Raw genomic sequence first — 14,443 nt, 5'->3', positions numbered from 1 at the left:
TTCTTATTTTCCTTGGTTGTTTCTCAAACTTTTTTTGTTTTTTTGTTTTTTCTTAGGCAAAAGACAGAGTGGTATATGAAATAATGTCTGCTGGTACTCAGTTACTCCCCATCCAAGTACCTCTTTCTTGAAAATGACAACCCTCTCCCCATTTCCTTTTTCTCTTTCTTCTTCTGTTGCTTTTCTTTCTTTCATATTGGTACCAAAGAGTATTTCTTAGTTCCAATGATTATGTGAAAGATCCTTAAGTCATGATTTTTAAAGATTTCTATTCCTATTTTTTGTGTCCACTGGGAACATACCCAAAAGCAATTTTTTATGCTCTCATTTCTAATCATCCAGGGTAAAGAGCCGCCTCTCACTTCTTTTTCCTGTGTAGATTGAGGGAATTGTTGAATAATTGTGTATTCATCTAACCTAAATAAAATATATACACATGAAAATAATGGGACATGTATATTATATCCAGTGTTAGGTTTTTAAGAGCAGGAGATCCTACTTTCATGTATTTTCTTTATAATCCATGGTATACATTTTAGATACTCAGTAACTTAAATTTTGAGCACATGAGACTATCCTTTAATAAGCGAAGAAACAGGAACCGGGAAATGACCTGTATCTGTCATTTCTGAAGTACTTCATACCCGAATCTATTTATGATCACAGTAAGACTGAAGAGAATAATGCAAACAACATCGCAGAGCTCGTGCTCATGGTGAAGTCTAAGAAATTGGACTTTCAAACTTTTAAAATATAAAGAAAATTATTTTGGTACCAAAGCACGTATACAAATACATGAACTGGTCAAGTTAAAGATTTATATGGTGCTAGCAATATACTGACTCTGTATAGGAGAGATGGATTTTTAATCCTCTGTATAATATGCAGAGATGATTTAATCTACTTTTGAGCCGTGTAAATTGCTCCAAGTTTACCATCTGTATCCCCTACTATGAATTGATAATTGCTATGTTATAAACTCCCAGAGAGTTTATAAAATCTTTGGCACTGGATAATGACTAGCAAAAGAGGCTGTGTTTGCTTCATGAAAAATGTTTGCCTTCAAAGGAAAGCTGTAATTGTAACCATTTGGCCTATAAAGGGAAATTATGACAAAATTTTTCTAATGTGGAACCTGAGATTTCTACAGATGGTTACTGCGCAGTGACCCTTTGAAGTTTCAGAGCTTAGTTTCTTTTGTACTTTTATTATATAAGATCTTCAGGTAACTTTGTTCCTTGGGATAATTCTTAAAAGAATGAACTGTATAAAATGCTTTAAGATTTTCCATCTGCTCTTGAATATCGAGTCGTGAACTTACAAGTGGAAAGTAAGTTCCTGAGTTCTGTTTAGTAGGTATACAGCTATACAAAGCATGCCATTTGCCATGTCATGTTCCTCTGTGCCAGATTTTCCTGCTTTTTCCTTTTTAGCTGCTGTGCTAAAATATGAAAACAATGTCATGAATATCAGGCAGTTTAACTGTTCTCCACACCCCTACTGGCTTCCAAACTTTATGGACGTTTTCACATGGTCTTTGCCATTTGTTGGGGAAAAAGGTAAGAGAACTGGATGATCAGTTGTCTTAATTAGTGATGGAGCACACTTTAATATTTCATGAGTCCCCTGATGGTTCAGAAATGTTTTTCTTAAAGAATTAAAAAGAATAAAAAATAATAAATAATAAAGTTATCCGAAGTATTTTCTAATTTCTTTGTTCTCTACAAAGATTTTTAAATGGCACTTAATTGGTTTTTTATTTTATTTTTTAATTTTTAATTGGTTTTTAAATTATAGTTCTAGTCAATTGTGCGCTTATTGTTTTAAATATCAATTTAAAGCAGCTACCCTACTATGATCAGGATGTTAAAATAACATAAGTCACTAAACCGTTCCTTCAGTGATTTCTTCAGTGATGAAGAGATTTAAATAGGAAATAGTGTCCTGTAAAATTTTATTTGTGCACCTGTACAAACAAGGTATGCAAATATAAAATAAATTTGTTGGGCATAGACCTGATGGCTTAACATCTTTGTAAAATGGGAGGAAATCTTTTCATGTACATATCAGTGAGGAAAAGGCTCTGGACAACAGTCTCATGAAATCAAGTAATTATGCAATAGAATCTTCAAAGACCAGACTTTTACTGAAGCAAGGAATTTCCCCAAATTCTATATAAACCTGAAGGTCTAGATTTAATGCTACTCTTTATTCTTAATAGCATAATGACAAGTCATTTTTGTCTATGTTTATTTAACATGTGTTTACTTAAACATCCACATCATTTTAGAGAGAATACCTTATTAATTGTATACATTTTGGGTTATTTTGTCTTATATAGTCACAGAGATGCTGGTTAACATTCTCAACATATGCTCTGATGATGAATTGATTTCTGATGATGAAATTGAAGGTAAACTTGCCTTTTTCTCATTTGAACTAGAAATGAAGAAGTTTTGGGTTTGGTTTTAGTTTGTTTTAGATAATTTTCTTTGTCTTATTAGAAAAGAGTTGTGTTCATTACAGAAAAATAAAATTTGAAAAATACCGGAAACCGTAAATAAGAACAAAAAAGTTACCTGTAAACCTGCCATCTCATAGATATCAACTATTCACATTTTGATGTAATATTGTTACCTGTCTTATATCTTTGCATATATTTTCCCCTCTTTTTCCTTTTTAACAAAAATGAGGTCATGTATTAGTATCATAAACATTTATAGTTTTTTAATAGACTAATTTTTAAGTTATCTAGTAGTCTTGATTGATGATTTTTGTTTTAATCAATCTGCTGTTGGATATTGGATTTTTTCTAACTTTTTTGTTTTAAAACCCTACAGTTTAAAAATTCTTATAGATAAATCTTTACACATTCTGTCAACAACCAGTATTTATTACATGACTAATATATAGCAAGTACTATTTACGTCCTTGCATGCAATAAACTTACATTCTAGGGGAGAGAAGACAATAAATAAGTGCAAGTCAGATGTTGATATATGGTATGAAAGAAAGGGAAGCAATATTAGGAAATTGAGAATAACATATTCTTGATTATTTTCATAGGATAAATTTCTAGAAATTGAGTATCTGTGTCATTTAGTACTTACAATTTTAAATCAGATACAGATAACCTCTAGATTCCAGATTCCATTTTGTGTGTGTGATGCATAGTTCACAGTGCACTGTCCAATACTGTTTACTATCATTTTTATAGTCTGGTGTTTTTAAAATTTTAATTTGTATTTTTATGATGACTAATGAACATTTTTTTTTTATTGACCACATGTGAATTGTCAATTCATACCTTTTGCCCATTTTCCTACTGGGTTATGTGCATGTTTGTTTGTTTTTTGCTTTTCTTATTGGCCTGTGAGGGATCTTTATATAGTAACATTTTGTTATATATGTAGCCAAGTATTTTTTTCCTAGTGTATTGTGGGCAGTTTGATTTTATTTATTTATTTTTTAAAGATTTTATTTATTTATTCATGAGAGACAGAGAGAGGCAGAGGCAGAGGGAGAAGCAGGCTCCCCGCAGAGCAGGGAGCCCGAGGCAGTTTGATTTTAAAGATAAGTCCTAACTTATCTGAGAATGCAGAAGATTCTGGAAAGATGGTGACACCTGAGTTCAAACCTCTGGTTGTCTCATTGTCCAGGCTCTGTGCTGAAGTGATTCATTCAACTGTTAGGATAAACCATCTACATAGTGGAAAAAGCCTAGTTTACTTTGGGCAGATAGAGGGGAGTCCAAAACATAGTTACATTGTAGATTCCACATTGAAGGTGAAGAGCAGATGGAGCATAGCTTGTGAGTATCTTTACGTATGAGGTAGCAGAACGTTATAAGGAACCGGTTCTTTTTGAGGAAATAATTCAGGCAAGAGAAAATTCAAACAAAATAATTTAAGTTGGGGAAGATGAAATATATAAGAAATAGATCTAGTAGGATTTATATTCAGATCTATGTGGATATGGAAATTGTGAACTCTATTGTATGTACTAAGAAAGGATTCTTAATTACCATAAAGATATGCTTACAAAATTATGCCAAAAATCGTATATGGGAATATATATTAAAGTATTGTCATAATATCAACACAATCAGAACAATCAGAACAAATGTCCCTCAGTGGAGAGGTGGATAAATCAATTATGACATATCCATTTGATAGATTCTCTACGTAGAATATTATTTTCCCTATGCAAGCCTCCTTTTCCCCTTCTCTTCTAGTTAGCTCTTGTTCCGCTTATTGTAACATCCTCATGGAAGACGTTTCTGACCTCCCTGACTAGATCCAGTACCCCTGTCATGCTGTCTCATATCACCATGTACCTCTCCTTAGCATTTGATAGAATTGTAATTTTGCATTTATTTATATTATTATAAGAGTAATATATTTTACTCCCATTCAACTGTAGACTCCCCAAGTGCTAGGACACTGTTTTTGCTCACCAAAATAGCCCTAAAGCCAAGTATAGTGTAGTGAGCATGATAAGTAAATATTTGTTGAGTTAGATTGAGTGGTATTACATACAACTATTAAAAAACGAATGGATTAGAGCTATCAGTGCTAATATGGAAAATGTACTAGATATTCTGTTAAGTGCAAAAGTAAATGAATAGAATCTTCTCATTTCCATTTTTTACAGGGTGTGTAGATATAAGCTGATACATGCTTTTTAATTTTTTTCTGAAAGGAAATGAAAAATAACTTTTTAGGTTATGATGCTGAATTGAACATACTTCTAATTCTATTCCTTTCTGAAACTACACTAAAAACACAATACAATTTTGGTTTTATTTAAGTGATATAAACTAAGGATTTCCACTTTAGTAATGCCACACTAGATAGTTTAAATCAACCCTGACTTAAGATAACTGTAAAAACTAGACACAATATTCTAAAATTTGCTTTAGAGGCATTTAGAAAGTTAACAAAGTAAAATAATTACCAAGTTGAGATCTGGAAGAAAGGCATAAATCCAGAGAGGTAAAACCAAAATTTGGGACTATTTCTCTCCTAGAGATATTCATGAATTTCAAAAGAAGAAACTAAGATGTTGAGCAGCCGTCTTGATAGAAGATAAAAAGTTAGGGCTTGGGGTGCCTGGATGGCTCAGTTGGTTGGGCGTCCAACTCTTGATTTCAGCTCAGGTCTTGATCTCGGGGTTGTGAGTTCAAGCCACGTGTTGGGTTCCATGCTGCGCGTGGAGCCTACTTAAAAAAAAAAAAACTAGGGCTCATGGCTTGCCAAGGATGATGTGAGGGCTGGTAAGTTTCTCCTCATTGGTTGGGGACCCCAGAACATTGCATCTATGTAAGAGTAAGGGTGAACTGGAAATAGAACAGCCCTGAAAGGCACTACAGCCTACCTTCAGATCATTTCAATCCATGAAATTTAAATAAAGTAGCCCTAGGCACCTGGCAAAAGCAAACTTCTCTATACTAAGGTAACATCGTGTAGGACTTTAAATTACTACAAATAATCTTTCAAATATATAATATGTGACTCACAACCAAAAATAACTAGGCATATGAGGAGATATAACAACATGAATGAGAACCAGCAGAAACAGCAAAAAATAAAAACAGATACCAGGTTCTCCAGACATTGGCTTTATCAGACTGAACTTTAAAATAGCTGTGCTAAGGGCGCCTGGGTGGCTCAGTCATTAAGCGTCTGTCTTCGGCTCAGGTCATGATCCCAGAGTCCTGGGATTGAGCCCCGCATTGGGCTCCCTGCTCGGCAGGAAGCCTGCTTCTCCCTCTCCTCCTCCCCCTGCTTGTGTTCCTGCTCTGGCTATCTCTGTCTCTATCAAATAAATAAATAAAATTTTTTAAAAAAATAAAAAATAAATAGCTGTGCCACAAACCAAACCAAACCAAAACAATGCTTACTATGTTCAAGAACATAAAAAACTAGGTTGAAAATTTTGGCAGAAAATTGTGAATTATAAAAGCAGAGTTGATAAAGCATCGAAAGAAGATGCTAGGAATGAAAAGTAAAATAAATTTTTAAATTTTGAAAGATGAATTAACAGATTCAGTAAAGCTAAACAAAGAATAAATGAACTAGACAATAGGTCAGAAAAAAACAATCTAGAATGAATCATGAAAAGAAAAAATAAAAGACCAAAAAAGGCCTAGGAGACAGAGGATACAGTGAGTAGGCTTATCATCTGTGTGTGTGGAGTCCCAGAGAAGAGATAGAAGGGTAGAATAATTATTTGAGGAGATAATGGATAAAAATTTTCTAAGATTGACAAGACATTAAGCCACAGATTGAAGAAGCTCTGTAAACCAATGCAGAATGAATACAAAGAAAATAACACCTGAGTACATCATAGTAAAAGTACTTCAGATGACAAAGAAAAAAAAACAGAAAAAAAGATTAATTTCAAAAGAGACCAATTAAACTGACAGTAGAAGCAAGAAAAATGGAATAACATATTCAAAGCACTGAAAGATAATAACTGGTAACCTAGAGTTCTATACCCAGCAGGAATGCCTTTCAAGAGTGAAGAGAAAATAAGCATTTTTCAGATACCCATCCCTTAAAAAATATACTTAGGGAATTACCAAAAGACCCACTAAGTGAAATTTTATTTTATTTTAAAGATTTTATTTATTTATTAGAGAGAGAGAGAGAGAGAGAGCACACAAGTAGGGGGAGTAGCAGGCAGAGGGAGAGGGAGAAGCAGGCTCTCCACTGAGCAGGGAGCCTGATGTGGAGCTCGATCCCAGGACCCTGGGATCATGACCTGAGCCAAAGGCAGATGCTTAACTGACTGAACCACCCAGGCGCCCCTTAATAAAAAAATAATATTCAAGCAGAAGGAAAATACCAGATGGAAACTTGGAGATTCAAAAAGAAATAAAAAGTAAAAAGAGTAGAAAATATGTGGGTAAATCAAATGAATGTAAACTGTATTACACAACAATAATAATGTTTTATTAGGTTTAAAAGACAGAATTAAAACATAAGACAATAATAATTGGCAGTGGGATAGAGATAAAGTATGTGAGGGCTGCATTATCTGGGAAGAAGGGGAAAGTAACTCTTAGCATTATACTGGGTGGGGGGTGTGCCTCACTGGCTCAGTTGGAAGAGCATGTGACTCTTGATCTTGGGGTTATAAGTTGAAGCACCAGGTTGGGTGTAGCGATTACTTAAGTAAATAAATAAACTTAAAAAAAAGGGAAAAAAACCAATATTATATTTTGGTAAGTAAGAGATACGTGTTGTGATCTAGAGTAACCTTCAAGAAAAGAGGGTTTTTTAAAGTATTTAACTTTTAAATTATAGGAAAAAAATGGAATGATAAAAAATAACCCACAAGAAGGCAAGAAAGGAAGGAAGGTACATATAACAATAAGACAAATAGATTAAATTATGATAAATATTTCAGAAATTTTATTAAATGTTATTGTTTAAAAGACAAATTGTCTAGGATTTTTTTTTTAGCTTTATGTTTTATAAGAGACAGATCACAGCATAAGGATACTGAAAGTTTGTAAGTAAAAGGAGAAAAATAAATATATAACGCAAACACCAACCAGAGAAAAGTTGTTTTAGATAAATATTACATGAAGTAGAAACTAAAACATAAGATGTAACAATTTTATGTGTGTATGCAATTAATAATATGGCTTCATAATATGTAAAATAAAAAATAACAAGTACAATGAGAAGTCAAAATATTCACAATGATGGTGGGAGAATTTAACAAATATCTCTCAGTAATTGAGGGAACAAGCAGACCAACAAAATTAGGAAGATTGTAGAAAATTACAATGTAATTAATGAACTTGACCTAATGGACATACAAAGAACACTGCATCCAACAGGTGCTGAATACACCTTTTTAAACACATATAACATTGGGCGCCTGGGTGGCTCAGTTGGTTAAGCGACTGCCTTCGGCTCAGGTCATGATCCTGGAGTCCCGGGATCGAGTCCCACATCGGGCTCCCTGCTCAGCAGGGAGTCTGCTTCTCCCTCTGACCCTCTTCCCTCTCGTGCTCTCTATCTCTCATTCTCTCTCTCTCAAATAAATAAATAAAATCTTAAAAAAAAAATAAACACATATAACATTTACAAAAATTGACCACGTACTGAGCTAAAAGCAAGTTTCAGATGTCAAAGTATTTAAAATCGTAATGACTATGTTCTTTAACTATATGCAGATAATACAGTAACAAAAAGATGATCTAGGGGCGCCTGGGTGGCTCAGTTGTTAAGCATCTGCCTTCGGCTCAGGTCATGATCCCAGGGCCCTGGGATTGAGCTCCACATCGGGCTCCCCGCTCAGCAGGAAGCCTGCTTCTCCCTCTCCCTCTCCCCCTGCTTGTGTTCCCTCTCTCACTGTGTCTCTCTCTGTCAAATAAATAAATAAAATCTTTAAAAAAAGATAATCTAGAACATCCTTGTATTTTTGGACACTTGGGGCACCTGGGTGGCTCAGTCTGTTAAGCGTCTGACTTGTGATTTTGGCTCAGGTCATGAAATTGCAATTTCCATGAACAAAAGGACAGATAGTACTTTAAACCCAAAGAAAATAGAAGAAATGAAATAAAACATTAAGAATATTAGTTATAAAATAGGAAAAAAAATACAGAAGTAGTAATACCAAAATGTGCTCTTTTAAAAGACTAATAAAATTGATAAATCCCTGGTAAGACTTACCAAATAAACAAGATAAGACAAAAGTAACCAATGGTAGTACTGAAAAATGGAGACATCAGACCCTATAGACATTAAGAGAATAATGAGAATGAATTTTAAAACTTAGGTGAAATGGACAGATTTCCTGAAAAATGTAACTTATTCAAACTGACACAATATAGAAAATCTTAATAATTACATTCCTACCAAGAAATAGGATCTGTAATTTAAAATTTTTCTATGAAGAAAATGCCAGGTAAAGATAACTTCACCAACAGATTTACCAAATATTTAAGAAAGAAACAACATGGGCACCTGGGTGGCTCAGTCAGTTAAACGTCTGCCTTTGGCTCAGGTGATGATCCCAGGGTACTGGGATTGAGTCCCGCATTGGGCTCTCTGCTCCGCGGGGAGCCTACTTCTCCCTCTCCCTCTGCCTTCCGCTCTGCCTACTTGTGCTCTCTCTCTCTCTATGTCAAATAAATAAATAATAATAATAATAAACTATTTAAAGTTTTTTAAAAAAGAAACAACACTAATCTTACACAAATCCTCCTGAGAATAAAAAAGAAGAAATGCTCCCCAGCTCATTTAGTGAGGCTAGTATAACTATGATACTAAAATGTGAAAGGACATTAATATAAATACAATAATCCTAAACAAAACATCAACAAATTGAAACTAGCAATATACATAAAAGAATTATGTCTCCCAACCAAGTAGATTTATTCCAGAAATTTTGGAAGATTTGGCATTCAAAATTCAATCAGTATATAGTAATGTAAGATCTTTTTTCTTTGTTTTTAAGATTTTATTTATTTATTGGACAGAGAGCACAAGTAGGGGAAGCAGCAGGCAGAGGGAGAAGCAGGGAGCCCGACGCGGGGTTCAATCCCAGCATGAGCCAAAGGCAGCTGCTTAACGACTGAGCCATCCAGGTGCCCCTAAGATCTTAGTAATAGTGGGAACTGGGTGAGGGGTGAATGCGAACTCTATAGTGACTTCACAACTTTGCTGAACATCTAAAACTGTTCTAAAATAGAATTTTATTTAAAACAGTATAATTCACTGCATTAAAAAGAAGAAAAATCACATCTTAGTAAATGTAGAAGCAACATTAGGTAAAATTCATCCTTCTTTTGCAATAGATTCCTTAAATTCAGCTTAGAAAGAAATTCTTTAACAAACATAGCTATAAAACCCTGCTGCAAACATCATATGGCAAAATGTTGAAAGCTCTCCTTAGTGATTGGGAACAAACAAGGATACCAGTTATCAATACCTCTATACAATATCATATTAGAAGTTGCACCCAATACAATAAGGCAGGAAAAAAAGCAACATATGGTGTAAAGATTGGAAAGAGAGAAACACAACTAAGTGATATGATTGTGTGCAGAGAAAATTTAGAAGAATCCATAGATTGTTAAAATCAACAAGTGCATGTAGCTGAGCTGCTGGATACAAAGTCAATAAGCAAAAACCCTTTGTATTTCTATTACCAGCAACAGAATGAAATCTTAATTAAGATGCCATTTACAATATCATCCCTAACAATAAATCTAACAAGTGGTGTGTGGTACCTCTAAGCAACAAACTATGAAGCATTATTAGAGAAATTAAAGGAAATATAAATAAATGGAAAGAAATAAAATGTTCATTGATTTTTTTTAAAAACTCAATATTGTAAAGATCTCAATCATTCCCAGATTGATCTATGGATTCAGTACAAAGTCAAGTATTAACAGCCTATTCGATTCTAAAATTCATATGGAAATGCTGAGGATAGATTCTAAAATTTGTAGGAAAATGCTAAGGAAAGGTTACAAAATTAATATGGAAATAGCTTAAGTCTTGAAGAGAAACAGGGTGGGAGGACTTGTTCTTTATATCAAGATTTACTATAAAGCTAGAGTAATTAGAATTAGTAGTGCAAGAACAGATGAGCACTGAAACAGAACAGAGAATCCCGACACATTACAACATATGTGGACACTTGATTTACATCAGAGGTGGCACTGCCAGGAGTAGTAGGAAAATGATGGTATTTTTAATAAGTGATTTGGGGATATCTGAGAAAAAATTAAACCTGACCCGTATCATTTCAAACCCCAAAATAATTTCCAGATGGATTAATATATTCAAATATGAAAGGTAAAACAGTAAAAGCTTCTAGAATTTATAACATAGAATATTTTCATGACCTTGGGGTAGAGAACAATTTCTTAGCCAGGACACAAAAAGCACTTACCATACAGGAAACTATTAATAAGTTGGACTATGTTAAAATAAGAACTTGTATTTATCAAAAGACCCTATTAAGAGTGTGAAAAGACAAGGAACAGAGTGGGAGAGCATATTTGCTCACAAAGGGCTCACTTGCAGAATATATAAAGAACTGCAGGTCAGTTAGATGAGACTTGAACAAGCACTTCAGAAAAGAGAATATCAAAATGGCCTGTAAAGATATGACAAGATATTCATTCACATTAGTAATTGTGGAAATGCAAATTAAAACCACAGTGGATCATTCTATACGCCCACCAGATTGGCTAAAATTAAAGATGAATTAACGAGAACACCAAGAGCTGGCCTGGATGTGTAGCAACAGGAATGCTCATACACTGAAGTATAAATTAGTACGTCCACTTTAGTAGATAATGCCACACTGTTGTCCAAAGTTGAACATCTACATAATAACTGAGCATTCTAATTCTAGTAATATACTTCACAAAAATAGCAGCAAAGAAAAATGCATAGGAATAGTCATAGCAGTCAAATTCACAATAGCTAAAAATTGGAATCAGACCAAATGACCACTGACAGTAAAAAGGATAAATTATGGCATATGTGTTCATAGTGGAATTGTATACAATGACAGTGAACTACAACAGGCAAAACACAAATCACTCTTACAAACACTATGTTGAGCAAAAGAAACCAGACACAAAAATACATATTTGATTGTTCCAGTTACCTAAAGTTCAAAAACAATGAAGACCATAGTGCTTGTGGATCCACACATGCTTACATGGTAAAACTATAAAGAACAGCAAGAAAGTGATTTCAGTAAAGGTCAAGAGAATGATTTTCTTTGGGAACAGAGAGACATTATACATTTCTATTGTGTACTTTTCTTTATGTTTCTCATACTTAACAATAAAAAAGTTTAAAAGTTACAAACCTACAAAAATGTGGAGGTTTTTACAGGAACTTTTAGAAGCTGGAAAACAAATTAATGTTCCTCACTTGGTTGATTCAAGAAACCTAAAGTAGTGGTGAATGCTGAGTTCCAGCACAGAATTCTCAAAAAGCAAAGGAATTGGTAGTAGCAGTTTCTAGAATTGGGGACTGTGGGTTGGGGGGAGGAGGGAGATGGTCACTGAGCTAAAATAAGACTAGGTGGAAGCTGTTTGTAAAGCAGTTACAGCCCTAGTTGCCACTGGGCAACTGCCTCTTCTCTAGGTCTGGAGGCTAATCTCCAAAAAAAGTGTAAACTAAAAGAATTTCTGCCTTAAGAATACAACTGAGGGCATCAATACCTTGCCCGAAACAGGTGAATTGAGTGGCCATATGCATCCTCAATACTGATATAGAGAACTCCCTCACAAAGCCCCCCGACCCCATCACTACCTGTAAAGCTGCTAGTCAGCGGTCCACCCGGCAACTTGGAGAGCATTTTAGGCCCCCATTCTCAATCACAAGCAGACACCAAGGATTACCAGCCACCTCAGGAAAGTCTCGAAGAGAATCAACAACACAAACAGCAAAAAGCAATGTGAATGAACTTGAGATTCTGAAGAAAATATAAAACTGAAAAAGGGAAAGACTATAGTATCTCCAAAAAGAAACAGGAAGATAGTGACTCCATTAAACAAAAACATAGGCTTTATTAAGAGACTTGTAGGCTGTTCATTTTGCCCTTTGTTTTTGTTCCCTGTTTTCAGCGCATTTGTTTCCCAAATAAAATCTTTTTCTTTGTCCAATTTTATTTGCATGACTTGTGGGGATAGGGTGTTTTGGATGACAATAGATGTGAATTAATGTTAAACTATAAACTTTTAAGAAATGGAAAAACTGCTGACAAAAAATCTGTAATTTAATACTCTATCATGCTACCAAAGATGTCTCTTCTGAGCTGATAAAAGATAGTAGTAGCCTGCTTCTCTCATTGCATTTCACTTTGATTTTTTTTCTCTCTTCCATGTCAACCTAAATTTCTCTTCCCATATTTCTATCTTCATCTCCTTGTTTCTTGGTGTCTCTTCTCCCTGAAGATCACTACATTTCAAGCTATCGGAAAGGTATCCGACTAAAATGTGCTAAGAGCTTAATACTCGCCACCTGTCCCACCACAGCCTATTAATTTTATTAGACCTTTTCAGTTGTAGTTGAGTGATTCAGACAGGCTCTCCATCCCCCCTTTCTGTTTTAGTATAAATGTTTTCTTTGCACCTGCTGTATAATTCTGCAGGATATTGAGAGCTGGAGGGGTGAGGAAGGAGAGGCCACGTTTCTCTTTCTGACTTTTGAGTGTGGTCACCTGGTGCATGCCTGGACCTTGGCTTCTCATGTGTGAGCTGTTCCCTGGATCTTAGATGAGAAAAGGCCATACAATGTTGTGGTAACATTTTTGGTGTTGTTTTATAAAGACCTTTACCACCATCATAATTTATATTGCACAGTTGTCGATGGTAGGAAGTAACTCACTGGTTTGTGAGTAAGTGAGGATTATGGAATGAAAGCAGCCCTCACTAAGTTGAGGAGAGCTAGCTCTATATTGTGTTTGCCCACAGAAGACAACTGGGTGAATCATCACTTGCCATTTGGCAGGCCAAACCCCGCATTCTGAGGTGGCCCACAGCATTCTCAGAAGAGATCTTTGCTGTAGCGACTGTCTTTGTTGACACATGTATGTTTCATTCTTCACTGTGCTCTGTATTTCAGAACCACAAATAAGTTCCCACCTCTAGTAGGTCTGTCCAGTCTGTCTTTGTTGTGACCACCTCCATTTTTTTTCATCTTGTTTTTCCCCTCTTCTGGGTTGTTTTTTCTCTTGCTTCTTAGAACTTGCTGGGATTTTTCTTTGTCTAAACAAGCTAAGACCTTGATTTCTTTTTTTAAAATAACAATTTCTTTAACTTAGAAAGATACTTCATCCTGCATTTTTAACAACTAACTAGTTAACACATTCTTCTAACTCACTGATTCTTTGTATTCCTGAAGGAGGCACTACAGTTCGAAAGGAGATCATCAAGAATAAAATCAGAGCCATTGGGAAGATGGCACGGGTCTTTTCAATTCTGCGGTAAGGATAAATCTGTCATTACAGTGTGGGATCAAAGCATTTTGACAGAAAATTAGAAGTTGATTTCAGAACAGTTTTTTTTTTTAGAATTGGAGTTTGTATGATTGGATAGGTCTTCAGAGTCAGAGCTGAGTGCACATTGAATCTGACCTATATGTTAAAGTGACTAGAAATGTTTTGGCACACATTCATTTGGTACAAGCTTAGATGTAGTGAATGGAGTGATTTAGTGTGGATTCTGGAGCCAGATTGCCTGTGTTCACATCCTGGCTCGACCTCTTAGCTATATGATTTTGAGCCTCAGTTTCCTTGTCTGTAAAAGCATGATAATAACAAGACCTGCCTTACACAGTTACTAGGATTAAATGGGGTGATATAATGGAAGCATTAGAACAGTACCTGGCTATTAAGTAACTCTAATTGAAAAACAAGATCTGCTGGTTTAAAATTGGAATACTTTCAGAAA

At 34.9% G+C, this 14,443-nt stretch overlaps 1 protein-coding gene across 4 annotated transcripts in view; it reads left to right on the top strand.

Moving 5' to 3' along the window:
* PPP3CC (protein phosphatase 3 catalytic subunit gamma) overlaps positions 1 to 14,443 on the top strand; it is a 99,883-nt gene that overhangs the window by 71,946 nt on the left and 13,494 nt on the right. For 2 of the 4 annotated variants that reach the window (XM_027597467.2, XM_027597464.2), the window contains exons 9-12: positions 1,434 to 1,559; positions 2,342 to 2,413; positions 12,947 to 12,973; positions 13,896 to 13,977. In XM_027597467.2, coding sequence (XP_027453268.1) covers positions 1,434 to 1,559; positions 2,342 to 2,413; positions 12,947 to 12,973; positions 13,896 to 13,977 — 307 coding nt within the window. The remainder of the gene's footprint in view (positions 1 to 1,433; positions 1,560 to 2,341; positions 2,414 to 12,946; positions 12,974 to 13,895; positions 13,978 to 14,443) is intronic. The other 2 variants (XM_027597468.2, XM_027597465.2) reach the window with 1 other exon arrangement.

The sequence above is a fragment of the Zalophus californianus genome, chromosome 2, assembly GCF_009762305.2.
Source record: "Zalophus californianus isolate mZalCal1 chromosome 2, mZalCal1.pri.v2, whole genome shotgun sequence".
NCBI lineage: Eukaryota > Metazoa > Chordata > Mammalia > Carnivora > Otariidae > Zalophus > Zalophus californianus.
This window is presented reverse-complemented; position numbering and strand designations above follow the sequence as displayed.